This window comes from Octopus sinensis, linkage group LG22 (assembly GCF_006345805.1).
Source record: "Octopus sinensis linkage group LG22, ASM634580v1, whole genome shotgun sequence".
Taxonomy (NCBI): domain Eukaryota; kingdom Metazoa; phylum Mollusca; class Cephalopoda; order Octopoda; family Octopodidae; genus Octopus; species Octopus sinensis.
This window is the reverse complement of record NC_043018.1, coordinates 15,681,709-15,699,074: the sequence shown is the minus strand read 5'-3', so window position 1 is coordinate 15,699,074 and position 17,366 is coordinate 15,681,709. Positions and strand designations below refer to the sequence as shown.

The 17,366-nt window shown below is 39.9% G+C and overlaps 1 protein-coding gene across 1 annotated transcript in view; it reads right to left on the bottom strand.

Annotated features, from left to right (window-relative positions):
• Positions 1–17,366, bottom strand: part of LOC115223143 — a 142,835-nt gene that overhangs the window by 18,313 nt on the left and 107,156 nt on the right. Inside the window, exons 76-82 of the mRNA XM_029793566.2 lie at positions 15,958–16,046; positions 13,407–13,470; positions 12,100–12,312; positions 9,064–9,166; positions 8,581–8,683; positions 6,074–6,210; positions 1,716–1,843 (exon numbers count right to left, since the gene is read on the bottom strand). Of these exons, the coding sequence (XP_029649426.2) occupies positions 1,716–1,843; positions 6,074–6,210; positions 8,581–8,683; positions 9,064–9,166; positions 12,100–12,312; positions 13,407–13,470; positions 15,958–16,046 (837 nt within the window). The remainder of the gene's footprint in view (positions 1–1,715; positions 1,844–6,073; positions 6,211–8,580; positions 8,684–9,063; positions 9,167–12,099; positions 12,313–13,406; positions 13,471–15,957; positions 16,047–17,366) is intronic.

Here is a 17,366-nt window from a genome sequence, read left to right as displayed (position 1 = left end):
GCATGTATGTAGATATATGTATATATATATGTATGTATATATATGTATATATATATGTATGTATATATATATATTATATATATATATATGCATGTATATATGTATGTATATATGTATGTATGTATATATATATATGTATATAGATATGTATATATATGTATGTATATATATAGGTATGTATGTATATATATATGTATGTATATATATGTATGTATATATGTATGTATGTATATATATGTATGTATATGTATGTATATACATATATATGTATGTGTGTATGTATGTATATATATATGTATGTATGTGTATATATATGTATCTATGTATGTGTATATATATATATATGTGTGTTTGTGTGTGTATGTATATATATGTATGCATGTAAAATATCTCATATATAAATGGCAATTTCTGTCTGTCTTTTACCATCTTACAACCTAAACAGCAAACCAATCTTCATGAAAGTTTCCATACATGTTAAACTAACATCCTATTCAATTATAGGCTAATTAGATTTCAATAAAAATCCCTAATGTGCCCCCTGTGTCGGCTGGGCTATTATATGTTAAAATGACATATAACTGGAAATGACAACCACTTTTCCGAATATTACTACGTAATTCAGCTAGCTTGCATGTGTGTGTGTGTTTGTACGTGTATATATATATATGTATTGGCTTATGATTTTCACTGTTTGATTTGCCTAATAGTGGTTTTATCTCTAATTTAATATAATATTTCAAATGGCGGTGCCCCAGCATGGCCACAGCTCATGAGCTGAAACTAAAAAATCAAAATCAAAATCAAATATATATATATATATACATAAATAAATATTTTAAAATTTACTAGCATTCCCTGTCCATTTTTGTTTTCCATATATGTGTATGTAAATGCATGTATATATATATAAATATATATATTATATATATATCCTCTCGGATTTATTTTATTGCATCCAGTAAAATATATGTTGGTGATATGATGATATCAATTGTTTAAGTAACATCTTGGGCCTTTGTCTTCATTTTCCATTATTCTTACATATATATATGCTCACATAGTGCTTCCAGAAAATGAGTGTATCTATACATACATGCATATATATCATCATCATCATCATCATCATTTAGCATCGACTTTCCATGCTAGCATGGGTTGGACAGTTCAACTGGGGTCTGGGAAGCTAGAAGGCTGCACCAGGCCCAGTCAGATCTGGCAGTGTTTCTACGGCTGGATGCCCTTCCTAATACCAACCATCCCGTGAGTGTAGTGGGTGCTTTTTACATGCAACCCGCACAGGTGCCAGACGGGGCTGGCAAACGGCCACGGACGGATGGTGCTTTTTACGTGGCACCGGCACGGGGGCCAGGCAAGGCTGGCAACGGCCACGATCGGATGGTGCTTTTTACTTTCCACTGGCACGGATATATATATATATATTTCGTTTTTGGATTTGCAAAGAGAGTCAAATATATTGAAAAGGTTGCAAGGCGCAACAAAAATTTTAGAAAACTACAGAAGGAAATAAGTCGAAATTTTACCGGTGAGTGTGTTAAATTATAAGGCACTAAGAGAGAATGACTCCTCCCAGACAACAGTATGTGTGTATATATATATATATACACATACACACACACACATAAATAGATGGATAGATTGGTGGAGAGTGAGAGAGAGAGAGAAAGAAATATCAGAATTTGTGACCAACTCACGTCATTGGTACCAAATGAAGGGTCATAATTTCCAAAGCCACTTTGTACAGTTGCTCGCTTCTTCCTTGTGGTTGTTCCGTCACTTTTGATAACAGCATTTTCAACAATGTTCTTAGTTATGTCTCTCACTGCAATAACAGAAACACTTAGATTTAGAGACAAAGTAAACAGAACCAGCCACAGCAATAGATATAAACTATTGAAAAAAAAAAAATGAATGAAGAAGGGGGTTTAATGAAGGAAATGTCTATGTGGAATCCCTGTTACATCTTACAAGGAGTAATGAGATATCTGTCTTATAATAATTCTGGGTAATTATAACACAAGAATTTCATTAAGTATTTCATTCTTTAGCATTCAGGTTTCTCTGTCAAATGTGATGTTTATTTATTCACATAGTTTTGGATTAAATATAATGAACTTATTGTATACAGTGCTCAGATGCAGTACAACTCATTAAAAGAAAAATAGCCAAAAGTGCACAAACGGTGCATTGAATAATCCGCAGGAGGTGAGAAAGAAAAATATAAAGGAGTGGGGCATCAGGTGCACTGTTGGCAAATTTCAGGAAGAATGGAAGTTTTGAAGGATGTAGTGTCCCGATAGCTAACAACTGATGCTACAGCAGTTCTGGGTGTGAAAAATTGTTTCTGGACATTGTGGGTGTTGTGTTGTTTTTTGATTTTGTAAGCATGTCCTCGAGTGTTTGACCTGGGATTCAAAGAGGTGCTCATGGTTGTTGTTGGAAAGATTGTAGATAATCTAGTGGGTGTCTACCTTGCCAGTTACCAGATGTTGGAACTTTTAATGCTTTCTTACCTAAAGAAGCAAGATGGTGAATACATGAGAGCAGGTATTTGTTTGGTTGCACATTTCTGAACACTTTTCCAGGAGATTGATATGCTGAGCAAGAGAGGGATTTCAGACTGGTGTCGCATCATCCTATAACTTCAAGGTTTTGATGATATGATTGTTTATTTTGATACCAACATTGTAGAGTCAGTGTGAGAAGCAAGAACAGGCCAGTTTGAACATAAAACAGAATATTTTGGCCAGATATGGTCAGTTTAAATGCTTAAGGGCTAACTACCAATCTCACTGTATGAAACTGGGCATGTGCCCTCAATAATGACCTCAGGTTGACCAGTGTCTTGTAAGTGGAAGTGATAGGAATTGTAAGATGCCTAAAATGTGTGTGTGGGGCAAGGCTGGCACGGCCACGATCGGATGGTGTTTGTTACGTGCCACCAGCACGGAGGCCAGTCAATGCGGTACTGGCTACGGCCACGTTCAGATGGTTTTCGTATGTGCCACCGGCACTGGTACCACAAAACTACAAATTCCATTAATGTTCATCGAGTTTGCTTTTGATTTTGTCCATTTTCACTTGCCTCAACAGGTCTTCACAAGTAGAGTTATGTGTCCCAAGAAGGAAGGTATGCATAGGTGGACTGACTACGTCCCAGGTAGGGGCCATGGGTTATGGCCTCACTTGTCCAGCCGGGTCTTCTCGCGCACATATATATATGTGTATGTGTGTGTGTGTATATATATATGTGTGTGTGTGTGTATGTATGTGTATGTATATATATGTGTGTGTGTGTATGTATATATGTGTGTGTGTATATGTATATATGTGTGTGTGTGTATGTATATGCTTGTATGTGTTTATATGTTTGTGTGTATGTATGTGCATATATGTGTCTGTATGAGTGTATGTTTATATGTGTGTTTCTGTATTCCCCTTGTCTCATGTTGTTTACACTCTGCCGGAAAACAAGGTCCTTATCCCTAGAAAAGGGGCCTGGGTTACAATCTGCCACAAGCACATGTCCAGTGAATGAACCTGTTTTTTGCATTGTCTGAAAGGCCAGGGTAAACATTCCATCCCTTGGAAACAGGTGAGCGATACTGACAGGAAGTGGGCTTTAAATTGACGATGATCATTATATTCACATAGGATACAAAAGCACCATCCGAATCGTGGCCGATGCCAGCACCGCCTCGACTGGCTTCCGTGTCGGTGGCACGTAAAAAGCACCATCCGAATCGTGGCCGATGCCAGCACCGCCTCGACTGGCTTCCGTGTCGGTGGCACGTAAAAAGCACCATCCGAATCGTGGCCAATGCCAGCACCGCCTCGACTGGCTTCCGTGTCGGTGGCACGTAAAAAGCACCATCCGAATCGTGGCCGATGCCAGCTCCTCCTCGACTGGCTTCCGTGTCGGTGGCACGTAAAAAGCACCATCCGAATCGTGGCCGATGCCAGCGCCGCCTCGACTGGCTTCCGTGCAGGTGGCACGTAAAAAGCACCATCCGAATCGTGGCCGATGCCAGCACCGCCTCGACTGGCTTCCGTGCAGGTGGCACGTAAAAAGCACCATCCGAATCGTGGCCGATGCCAGCACCGCCTCGACTGGCTTCCGTGCAGGTGGCACGTAAAAAGCACCATCCGAATCGTGGCCGATGCCAGCACCGCCTCGACTGGCTTCCGTGCAGGTGGCACGTAAAAAGCACCATCCGAATCGTGGCCGATGCCAGCGTCGCCTCGACTGGCTTCCGTGCAGGTGGCACGTAAAAAGCACCATCCGAATCGTGGCCGATGCCAGCTCCGCCTCGACTGGCTTCCGTGCAGGTGGCACGTAAAAAGCACCATCCGAATCGTGGCCGATGCCAGCTCCGCCTCGACTGGCTTCCGTGCAGGTGGCACGTAAAAAGCACCATCCGAATCGTGGCCGATGCCAGCGCCGCCTCGACTGGCTTCCGTGCAGGTGGCACGTAAAAAGCACCATCCGAATCGTGGCCGATGCCAGCGCCGCCTCGACTGGCTTCCGTGCAGGTGGCACGTAAGAAGCACCATCCGAATCGTGGCCGATGCCAGCACCGCTTCGACTGGCTTCCGTGCAGGTGGCACGTAAAAAGCACCATCCGAATCATGGCCGATGCCAGCACCGCCTCGACTGGCTTCCGTGCAGGTGGCACGTAAAAAGCACCATCCGAATCGTGGCCGATGCCAGCACCGCCTCGACTGGCTTCCGTGCAGGTGGCACGTAAAAAGCACCATCCGAATCGTGGCCGATGCCAGCACCGCCTCGACTGGCTTCCGTGCAGGTGGCACATAAAATGCACCATCCGAATCGTGGCCGATGCCAGCACCACCTCGACTGGCTTCCGTGCAGGTGGCACGTAAAAAGCACCATCCAATCGTGGCGTGGCCGATGCCAGCACCACCTCGACTGGCTTCCGTGCAGGTGGCACGTAAAAAGCACCATCCGAATCGTGGCCGATGCCAGCACCGCCTCGACTGGCTTCCGTGCAGGTGACACGTAAAAAGCACCATCCGAATCGTGGCCGATGCCAGCACCGCCTCGACTGGCTTCCATGCAGGTGGCACGTAAAAAGCACCATCCGAATTGTGGCCGAAGCCAGTGCCGCCTCGACTGGCTTCCGTGCAGGTGGCACATAAAATGCACCAATCCGACCGTGGCTGATGCCAGCCTCGCCTGGCACCAGTGCAGGTGGCACGTGAAAAGCATCCACTACACTCACGGAGTGGTTGGCATTAGGAAGGGCATCCAGCTGTAGAAACATTGCCAGATAAGACCGGAGCCTGGTGCAGCCTTCTGGATTCCCAGATCCCTGGTCGAACCGTCCAACCCATGCTAGCATGGAGAACGGACGTTAAACGATGATGATGATGATGATGATCACCGTTTAACGTCTGCTTTCCATGCTGGCATGGGTTGGACAGTTTGACAGGAGCCGACCAGTTTGAAGACTACCTCAAGCTACTGTGCCTGTTTTGGCATGGTTTTTACAGCTGGATGCCCTTCCTAATACCAACCCCCTTGCAGATTGGACTGAATGCTTTTCATGAGGCACCAGCACGGGTGAAGTCAGTTTAAGCATAGCTTTTACAGCTGGATGACCTTCCAAATGCTAACCACTTCTCAGTGTGGACTGGATGCTTTTTACATGGCTCTTGTACCAGCAGGGTCGCCTAGTAACTTGCAAGACAAGGAATTTTGAGAGGAGAGGGGTCATTGAAGGAGGCGATCTTGTGTCAGATACTGAAAGGTTAGAGTGCCAGACACTATTTGATATGAATAAATTAAGATAATGAACAACATTAGAATTATAAACACAAAAGTTACTAAACTGTTCTCAGTGAAGTTATTTTTAGTATTCAGAATTACACTATCAAATGTAAAACTTATTTATTCACACTGTTTTTGAATTATCTTCTAGCTTTCAAATTTCAATGCTATGATAGTATATTTTTAGAATGACATTGTAGAGTAGGTGCAAGAGGCTGGATCAGGCAAGTTTAAATGATAAAAGGTTTAAGGCGTACTCACATCTTCTGCGTAGAGGACAGCTGATTGCATCTCCAAATGGTCTACAGTCCACTACTGAATTAACACAAGTACAATAAGTAGGAACCTCAAATTCCAGTTTCCTGCTGTAGCCATTGTAATAAGTATCGCCTGTGACTCTGCAAAAACAAAGGTAAGCTTATCAACTTTATCTCTACAACAACATAATAGGCCAGTTGCTTAGCATAGTAAGAGAGATACAAATGTTTAAATATTACACAGCATGCATACAGGGTGCGGTGGATGAACTGTCGTTTAAATTATGCAAAAATGAAAATAACACGGTCATCTCATTTTAATAGATATACTCTTTACTCTTGTTTCAGTCATTTGATTGTGGCCATGCTGGAGCACTGCCTTTAGTCAAGCAAATCGACCCTAGGACTTATTCTTTGTAAGCCTAGTACTTATTCTATTGGTCACTTTTGCCGAACTGCTAAGTTACAGGGATGTAAACACACAAGCATCGGTTGTCAAGCGATATTGGGGGGACAAACACACACACAAACATATACACACACACATATATATACATATATACGACGGGTTTCTTTCAGTTTCCGTCTACCAAATCCACTCACAAGACTTTGGTTGGCCCAAGGCTATAGTAGAAGACACTTGCCCGAGGTATCATGCAGTGGGACTGAACCTGGAACCATGTGGTTCGTAAGCAAGCTACTTACCACGCAGCCACTCCTACGCCTGATATATTTACCAAAATTACATAAAAATATCTTGAAATACTAAAGAGTAAATTTATTCAATAAAGTCGCCATTGGCTTTAACCATGGCCTCCAGACGACTTCGGAATCTCCAGCAACTCTTCTGGACAGTCTCCTTGTTTAAGTTGGTGAATGCTGCTATAATCCTTGCCTTCAGTTCATCTTTGGTGTTACAAGAAGTTTTGTTGGTCTCTTGCTCAGCTGTGCCCCACACATAGTAACCAAGGAGCTTGCAGTGTGGGAAGTTAGGTGGCCAGATGTTAGGGGTGATGTGGTCGCCGAAATTGTCTGACTGCCATGACTGAGTTCTCCTGATTGTGTGGCATGGTGCAAAGTCCTGTTGCCAGACATCGGATCTTCCAGCAGCCACCCTCTTGACCCAGTGCAGGACTACATCCTCCAGGCACTTGATGTAGGCCTCTGAGTTGAGTCTGAGGTCGTGTGGGAAGAGGAATGGAGGCATAAGGTCACCATCACTAGTGATCACTCCAGACACCATGATATTGACTGGATCTTTGATTTTTATCACTCTTGGTACATGATTTGGGGATACGGCAAGCCAAAGGTTGTTCTGTGTGTTCACCATCTGATCCTGGCTGAAATTTTTCTCATCTGAGAAAAACCAAAGCATGTTTGGTTGGAGGGGATGCTTGAGTTTACTCAACAGCTTCATAGTACAGTCTTTCCTCTTGTCCTTGATGGCTTGGGATAAAAATTGTCCCTTTCTCATCTTGTATGAGGAATACCAAATGTCCTCATGCACTACCTGCCTGATAAAAAACACAGATACTCCCCATGTCCCTGGCGATGGACCTGATTGACTTGGAGGGATTGTTGTCAATCATGGCCTGGATCTCACCAACTAATAATAATAATAATAAAACAATATACATACTAATGCATAACAAAATCACCAGGACTAACAAGTATATATAACACATAGAAAATAGCACTACTAGGCACTGCACACATCCTAAGTAAAACACTTTCAATACAGTAAAAATAAGAGTATCACAACAAACCATAGCACATACCCAAGGCACACAGAGCTGTGCTTGGTAGTGCAGTGAAAGCATGTGATAAAAATAAGACTACTGAATGATGATAATAATAATAATAATGATAATAATAATAATATAATAATAATAATAATAATAATAATAGCTATGTGTTGAGTGGAATTCTTTGGGTTTGAATAAATAATTCACCTCTTGAAATATGGATGTTTTGTTCATCATCGTTAAACAAACCTCATTCAGGGATCTTTTGAGGAAGGTGGGCTGCTCAACCTGAAAAAATTCTGAGTCCCATCTGCAAGGTCATGCTGTTTATTTTGACATGCAGTCACTATTTTGCGTGCATATGGCTGTGATGCATGTGCCTGGTGTACCCTTATTAGGCAGGTAGTCATGATGGGTATATTGGGCTTTGTATATTTGCACCCCAGTGTCACTTTAATGGCATGCACTACTCTCTTACTCGATAATAATGGCAACAAAGCAGTATGAATAATTTCTATATAAGATCTGAAAGCATATCATGTTCCCTGTGTTACCTTCAAAGTTCAGTTGTGTTCAGTTTGTCTGTAGTCATATGTGTTAATCTTTTAAGTATCACAGGAGAAAATGTTGGCAGGAAGTGTTTGAGAAAATCTACAAAAACACACCATACAAATGTAATCACACACACGCACACACACAGAGTTATTCTGTATTTGTCTTGCACAAATTTCATGAAAAAATTGAATCTATGAAGAACAGGATTTACCTCCATTCTTTACTAAAACCATCAGGAAGCCTTGAAATAGGGAACTGTTTGGTTTTACCAGTGAAATAGTTGCGAGATTTCAATGTGTATTTGTCACAAAGACCTGCAGAGAAAATAAAAGTTGCAGTTAGATATTATTGTATTCTTTCCAAAGTTAAACCATCTTCTCCAACAACAATGACTCACACACATACACACACACTGGCTTATGGACATGCACTCTCTCAAACACTCATAGACTCTCTCCAATTCACACACATACATTCACTCAGACACACACATATCAATATGCCTGTACAAACTCAAATCTTTCATCAAAACATTTTTATCTCAACTACAACTTTTAAATGTTTATTTTTTTTGGTAAGAACCCACTTACCTCTACTCCAAGAAATTCTCAACGATTAATCATTAAACTCATTCATTAATCAGGAGACTAAGCAGTTTTACATAAACTTGAAAAATTGGTACAACATAGCTTACCTTTACTCTTCTCTAAATCTTTAGCTGTTGCATCAAGGTAAATGTTCATAAAAGCATGGAATCTTGGTTTAATTTTCACAATCATTCCAGTTGGTAGAACAACCTGTGGAGAAGAAATGGGACACAAATTAGAAAAACTGCAACGAATTGGAGATACTTAAAATCTTTGCTAACGAAGATGCTCAGACAATAGATTTAAAATGTCTAATTTCACGGGTGATTTAATAAGCATTTAGTAGTATATATTCTTGTAGCTATTCTTGCAACCTTTATAATCATCTGATGTAATCATTCCAAAGTTAAAGTAATGGAATCAAAATGTTCCTGGAGGTAAGCCTTTATATGTGTGTATATGTATATGGCGCATGGCTCAGTGGTTAGAGCGTCGAGCTTACGATCGTGAGATTGTGAGCTCGAATCCCGGACCGGGCTGCATGTTGTGTTCTCGAGCAAGGCACTTTATTTCACGTTGCTCCAGTTCACTCAGCTGTAGATATGAGTTGCGACGTCACTGGTGCCAAGCTGTATCGACCTTTGTCTTTCCCTTGGATAACATCGGTGACGTGGAGAGGGGAGGCTGGTATGCGTGGGCAATTGCTGGTCTTCCATTAACAACCTTGCCCGGATTTATGCCTCGGAAAGTAACATTCTAGGTATAGTCCCATGGTCTGTGTCGTGACCGAAGGGGGTCTCTGATGTACATATATATATATCTGGCCCATAAAGAAATTATCTTGAAACCACACCCCAATCTATCTCGCTAAGTTAATCTGTAAGTATTCTAACTGGGCCCAATCTGCAAAGTTATGTACTATTTATCTTGATGTGAGGTCATCGTGCCATGCATATATGGTTGTGGAGCATGTGCCTAGTGTACCCTTATCAAACAGGTAGTCACGATTGGTATTTTGGACTTCATATATTTGTAAACCACCCCCGTATCACTGTTCCCCCACTCAATCATAATAATAGTAATCCTTTTTACTATAAGCTCACAGCCTGAAAAATAAGTACTAGTAATGGTATTTTATTGACCCCAAAAGATTGAAAAGCAAAAGGGACTTCAGTGGAATTTGAACCCAGAACATAAAAGTGGGTGAAATGTCATTAAGCATCTTGATTAGTGTGTTAACAATCCTGCAAGCTTACCTCAATAATAATAATTTCAAATTTTGGCACAAGTCCAGCAATTTCGAGGGAGGAGGTAAACTAATTACACTGACCCCAATAATCAAACGGTACTTATTTTACTGACTTCAAAAGGATGAAAGGCAAAGTTGACCTACAGTGTTTGAACTCAGGACATAAAGATGGAAGTAGATGCTGCTAAAAATTCTGCAAGCTTGCCATAATAATAATATAAATGTAAGATTTTTGTGGGACTTTCCTATTCAAATGGACAAGAAAGTAGAAATTGATAGACCAGACACAAGTTGCTTACTTATCGATCCATCATGCCCATTTGATTCCAGGATCGTAAAGAGAGAGGAAGAAAATCAAATACAATACCTTAAAATATGAAGTAGGAAAAATTTGGGGCATGTGAACAGTAAAGCTCGTGCCTATAATAACTGGTGCATTGGGAATAGTAAGCCAAGATATAGACAAATAGCTGAAGGAGATTGAAATAGAATGCCCAGTAGAGCTCCTACAGAAAGTTTGTCTCTTAAGGACAGCAAGGATTATCAGGGAGGTTCTAAGCACTTGAAAGACTGCTGAAAACTTGTGGTTACCTAAAGTTACCAGTAATAACCTGCTAGCCACATAATTCCTACTGGGAATAAGACCGGACCTGAGTATATTTATATATATATCTTGGAAGCACTCCGTCGGTTACAACGACGAGGGTTCCGGTTGATCCGAATCAACGGAACAGCCTGCTCGTGAAATTAACGTGTAAGTGGCTGAGCACTCTACAGACACGTGTACCCTTAACGTAGTTCTCGGGGATATTCAGCGTGTCACAGAGAGTGACAAGGCCGGCCCTTTGAAATACAGGTACAACAGAAACAGGAAGTAAGAGTGAGAGAAAGTTGTGGTGAAAGAGTACAGCAGGGATCACCACCATCCCCTGCCGGAGCCTCGTGGAGCTTTAGGTGTTTTCGCTCAATAAACACTCACAACGCCCAGTCTGGGAATCGAAACCGCGATCCTATGACCGCGAGTCTGCTGCCCTAACCACTGGGCCATTGCGCCTCCATATATATATATATATATACATAATAATAATAATAATAATAAAAACAACAATCCTTTCTACTATAGGCACAAGGGTTGAAATTTTAGGAGAGGGATTTCAAATTTGGCACAAGGCCAGCAATTTCAGGAGTGGACTAAGTTGATTACATCAACCCCAGTGTTCAACTGGTACTTATTTTATCGACCCCAGAAGGTTGAAAGGCAGAGTCAACCTCTGTGAAATTTGAAATTAGAATGCAAAGATGGATGAAATGCTTCCAAGCAATTTGCCTGGCATGCTAACAATCCTGTCAGCTCATCATTATAATAATAATAATAATAATAATAATAATGATGATAATGATGATGATGATGATGATGATGGTGATGATGGTGATGATGGTGATGATGATGATGATGATGGTTATGATGGTGATGATGGTGATGATGATGATGATGATGATGATGATGATGATGATGATGATGATGATAATAATAATAATAATAATCATCCTTTCTGCTATAAGTACAAGGTCTGAAATTTGGGGGTAGCGGAATAGTTAATTACATCGACCCAAGTCCTCAACTGGTACTTCTGTTATCGACCTTGAAAGGATGAAAGGCAAAGTCAATCTCAACAGAATTTTCGACTCAGAATTTAAAGACAGAGGAAATGCTACTAAGCATTTTGTCAGACATGCTAATAATTCTGCCAGCTCACTACCTTGTATAATAATGATAATAATAATAATAATAATAATAATATAATAATAATAATAATAATGATGATGATGATGATGATGGTAAACATATGAGTTTAGTATGTGATTAAATGAGCTAAGGCTGTGGGAAACTTACCACATAATAAGAGCCAAAGAAGTTTGTGTAAACTTTGGTTGCTGGTGTTAGGTCACCATGGAGGTATGTCTTGACTTTGACAGGAAATGATCTGGCATTAAATTTAGAATTAACATACGGGCATTTGTTAAAAATGATGACATCGTCTCCTGATCGAACTATGACTGCACAAGTACAGGAAGCCCGGCCACATCTTGTAAAGAAAGCTCTGACCTAACAAGACAAAATATAAAAAGGTAATGTTAACAGGTGACTGAGAAAGTCTGTTCAGTAGATATATGTATGTAATTATGCATGTATGTATATATGTTTTTATGTGTATAAATGTATGTATGTATGCATATATATATATAAATATATATTATATTAAATTAGAGATAATACCACTATTAGGCAAATCAAACAGTGAAAATCATAAACCAATACATAGAAATAAAATTAATTAATAAAAAATATATAAAATATAATATTCATTAATAAAAAATATATAATATATATATATATATCTATATATATAAAACTGTAGTTGTGTGAGTGTCTGTCCCCTTCGATTTAGATTCCTAACTACTCCCACATTTTGCGGTGCAGTTTAACCAAATTCGGGTATCTTATAGTTGTGATTCATATCGAGCCCGTCTGAGTATTAGCGCGCATCTACAATGAGTCTACGATTTTAAAAATAATTTAACATCATTTTTTATTCCATTTTAATGCATAATTTTTCGTGTGTCGATGGCGGCGGAGTTGGCGTCCATGGTTACACCTGCACCTGTTTGCTTCTCCCCCTTCTTCCCTCCCTCGTGAAGCTGTGGGGAAGGGAGTGTAAGGAAATCAACGTCGTAAAGCGTTGTCAAGGAGACCAGCGTTCTTTTAGAACAACGACTTCATGGCTTGAAGACACCAAAACAGAAATGGCTAAGAAAGCCCGAATTGGCATCTATAAGGGAAGTAACTCTCTAAAAATGCTTATATAGTTATTTCCCTTACAAACCCGAACAACGCCGGGTGATACTGCTAGTATATATATATATATATATGCCATGCTGGCGGTCTGAAATCTGCAAGGTTTTTTCTTTCTCTCTCTGTTTATTTTCTGTTGTTCCTTTCTGTTGAAGAGTGTACGCTCAAAACGTAAAAGATTTTTTCATTTACCCAAGTGTCAAACTAATACACTTGTGTGTGTGTGTGTGTGTGTGTGTGTGTGTAAGCGTGTGTCATTCTTTATCTCTGAAACGAAGATGTTTCAGGGACAAAATGGAATCAGTTAAGATGCTGGAGTATAAAAATTAAATAATAAAGAAACGAACCTCAAATGGCAACGTTTCGTGTTGGTAGACAATAAATTCACCTGTCATGAAGTTGCTGTAATATCTGCAAGTAAGAGAGAATAAATGTAGCAAAGCAGTTTTACATAATGATTCTTGAAGAGCAGCAGAATAGGGAAAATCCAAACAATAACATATCTGTTGATTCTTAGAACATTCTGGAAGATTTCAATGTGAACAGCTGATCTCTGTTGTTTTTTTTTATGTCATCAGAGAATATCTCCGTTTAAGACAATGAGTGTTCATAACATGAAATTCACTAGTGTAAAAGGATTTTCAGACACTGCAACATTTTGAATTTGATGTGTGTACCCTCAGTCAAAGTAACCCTACCAGACCAATCTAACAAAAGCATGGATCTCTCATTTATAAAATCAGCAACCAAATTATTTAACTCTCTATTCTTTTACTAACTGCCTACACCTAGATCTTTGGATCTTACAATTATATATATATAGGCACAGGAGTGGCTGTGTGGTAAGCAGCTTGCTTACCAACCACATGGTCCCAGGTTCAGTCCCACTGCATGGCACCTTGGTCTTCTACTATAGCCTTGGGCCAACCAAAGCCTTGTGAGTGGATTTGATAGACAGAAACTGGAAAAAGCCCACCGTATATATATATATGTGCATAAATGTGTGTGTATATGTTTGTGTGTCTGTTTGTCCCTCAGCATCGCTTGACAACCAATGCTGATGTGTTTACGTCCCCGTAACTTAGTGGTTCGGCAAAAATGCCTGATAGAATAAGTACTAGGCTTACAAAGAATAAGCTCTGGGGTCGATTTGCTTGACTATAAAGGTGGTGCTCCAGCATGGCCAGTCAAATGACTGAGACAAGTAAAAGATTATATATATATATATATATATATATGTATGTATACTCTTTACTCTCTCTCTTTTACTCTTTTACTTGTTTCAGTCATTTGACTGCGGCCATGCTGGAGCACCACCTTTAGTCGAGCAAATCGACACCAGGACTTATTCTTTGTAAGTCCAGTACTTATTCTATCGGTCTCTTTTGCCGAACCGCTAAGTGACGGGGACATAAACACACCAGCATCGGTTGTCAAGCAATGCTAGGGGGACAAACACAGACACACAAACCCACACTTATATATATATACATATATACGACAGGCTTCTTTCAGTTTCCGTCTACCAAATCCACTCACAAGGCATTGGTCGGCCCGGGGCTATAGCAGAAGACACTTGCCCAAGATGCCACGCAGTGGGACTGAACCCGGAACCATGTGGTTGGTTAGCAAGCTACTTACCACACAGCCACTCCTGCGCCTATATATATATATATATTCTATGTGTGTGTGTGGTTGTGTTTGTCTCCCCCCCCTCACTGCTTGACAACTGGTGTTGGTGTGTTTATGTCCCCATAACTTAGTGGTTCAGCAAAAGAGGTTGAAGAAAAAAGTACTGGGGGTTGATTTGTTTGACTAAAACTCTTCAAGGTGGTGCTCCAAATGGCTGAAACAAGTAACAGAATAAAAGGAAAACACGTTTAGGTCTTTTCCTGAATGTAATTCATCAGTCTTGGGCTCATAGATAATATAATTTTGTAGACTAAGTCTAACATTTAGCACACGGGTTTTAAATGATAATCTATGTGTATATATTCACCGTGATCACCGTGACCGACCAGGCTATCAGATGTTGCTACACATCGCTGGTTATAATGCGCTTTGCATTGTTTTAGCCTTCAAATGACGCCACCCTGCTGGCTAAGTGAGCAGGCCAACAGAAGAAAGAGTGAGAGAAAGTTGTGACGAAAGAGTACAGCAGGGATCACCACCACCCCTTGCCAGAGCCTCGTGGAGCTTTAGGTGTTTTTGCTCAATAAACACTCACAACGCCGAGTCTGGGAATTGAAACTGTGATCCTACAACCGTGAGTCCGCTGTCCTAACCACTGGGCCATTGCGCCTCCACACGTGTATATATTATCATCTTATAATTTCATTATATTCATATTATTATTAATATTAATATCTGTGTTCATAAAATGTACAAGTATGTATATGCTGTTATGAGTGACAATATGTGGTAGCTAGATCTGTTAGAAATAACAACCAGCTTTTCCTCAAACCACTTGAAAACCAATTAAGAAATGTTAGCACCATTAAACAGAAGACTGTCTTTGAATTATTCACTTTCTTCGCATGAGGCTACATCTTTAGTTCGGGTTTTATTCAACCTGTTTCTATGAGTAAATCAGAAAACGAAAACATTGTTTAGCATAAAATTATTTCTTGTTGAGCTGGCTTGTGTTAAAAAATATTCTAATTGTAACCACCACATTTTTTTTTCCAGGCATCCAAAGAAACTATCCTATGTGCACCTTCTTTTTAAGGTGCTTGAGGTATAATATGAGTCAGATTTGATTGCTATTTCTCACATGTCAAGCAATTATGTACAAATCTCTCTCTGTAGCTTCATACAAAGACATTAGAAGTGAGCTGAGTCAACAGTTTCGATTGCTTGTGCTGCAGATATAAAAGGATATATCTATAAAATGCTTACCTCCGACCGAAAGAAAATACATGGGGATCTCCTGTGATTTTACATGTTCCTTTGGTAAACATTCTTGAGTCCATATTTTTTATTGATACCTGTTGGAATAAAAGAAAATGATGCAATTTGCTTCTAAATCGTCAACTGAGTTTTCGTTCAGTCTAATAAGGGAAAGTCACAAAAGTTAACATAATTTTGAAACAAACCTATCTTAGCTTTAAGCATTGCTTTTTGCAATCACGTGGATCCTTGCTTGGTTCCATGACTACATGGCACTTTAGGAAAGTGCATTCTACCAAAGCTTCTGCTTAATCAATGCTTTGTGAGTGGGTTATGTTAGTAGGGAAGCAAGTGTGTGTGTAGAGACATGAGTTCATAGGATGATGTTGAAGCTGCTGAGAATAGAGACTTCCAGTTGCAAAACCTGAGCATCAAATGTTTCCCTGAAGATAATGATTCCCAACAAAATAAATTTTGTTTCAGCTAAAGGGACACCAATGGCTAAAGTATTGAAGGAGGGACAGCCCCATATAAACAGAGTGGTAAATACACATAAGTTTAGAGGGAATACTTGATAAGTGTAAGCACCTGTATATGCCAGATAGTGGCAGAGGTGAGAGAATATATCAAACATAAATTGAAAACAGATCACAAAGGATATCACGGTACACGTGTTTCAAGCTTTATAAACAATCTGTTATTACATTAGCATAGGTATATTATTGATATAAAAGATGGTTTAAAGCTCTCTTCAGCCACAAACATTGTTAGTCCAAAGATTACATCACAAAATAAAAGGTACACATAGTAGTACCCATTATAATAGGTTTATCATATCTCTTTGAAAAGGTACATTTGTATAAAGGTTCGTTAGATTTCAAACATCTGCCCATACTGTACCACTATTCAGCATGGAGTCTGTTTGCAGCTAAAGAGAACTTCAAACCATCTTTTATATCAATAATATACCTAAGCTGATGTAATAACAGATTGTTTATAAAGCTTGAAACACGTGTACCGTGATATCCTTTGTGTTCTGTTTTCAATTTATGTTTGATATATATATATATATATATATATATATATGTGTGTGTGTGTGTGTGTGTGTGTATGTGTGTGTGTGAACATATAGGCATAAAGACATACATATATGCCTTAATACTCTTACTCTTTTACTCTTTTACTTGTTTCAGTCATTTGACAGCGGCCATGCTGGGGCACCGCCTTTAATCGAGCAACTCGAACCTGGGACTTATTCTTTTGTAAGCCCTGTACTTATTCTATCGGTCTCTTTTGCCAAACCGCTAAGTAACAGGGACATAAACACACCAGCATCGGTTGTCAAGCAATGCTAGGGGGACAAACACAGACACACACAAACACACACATATATATATATATACATATATACGACGGTC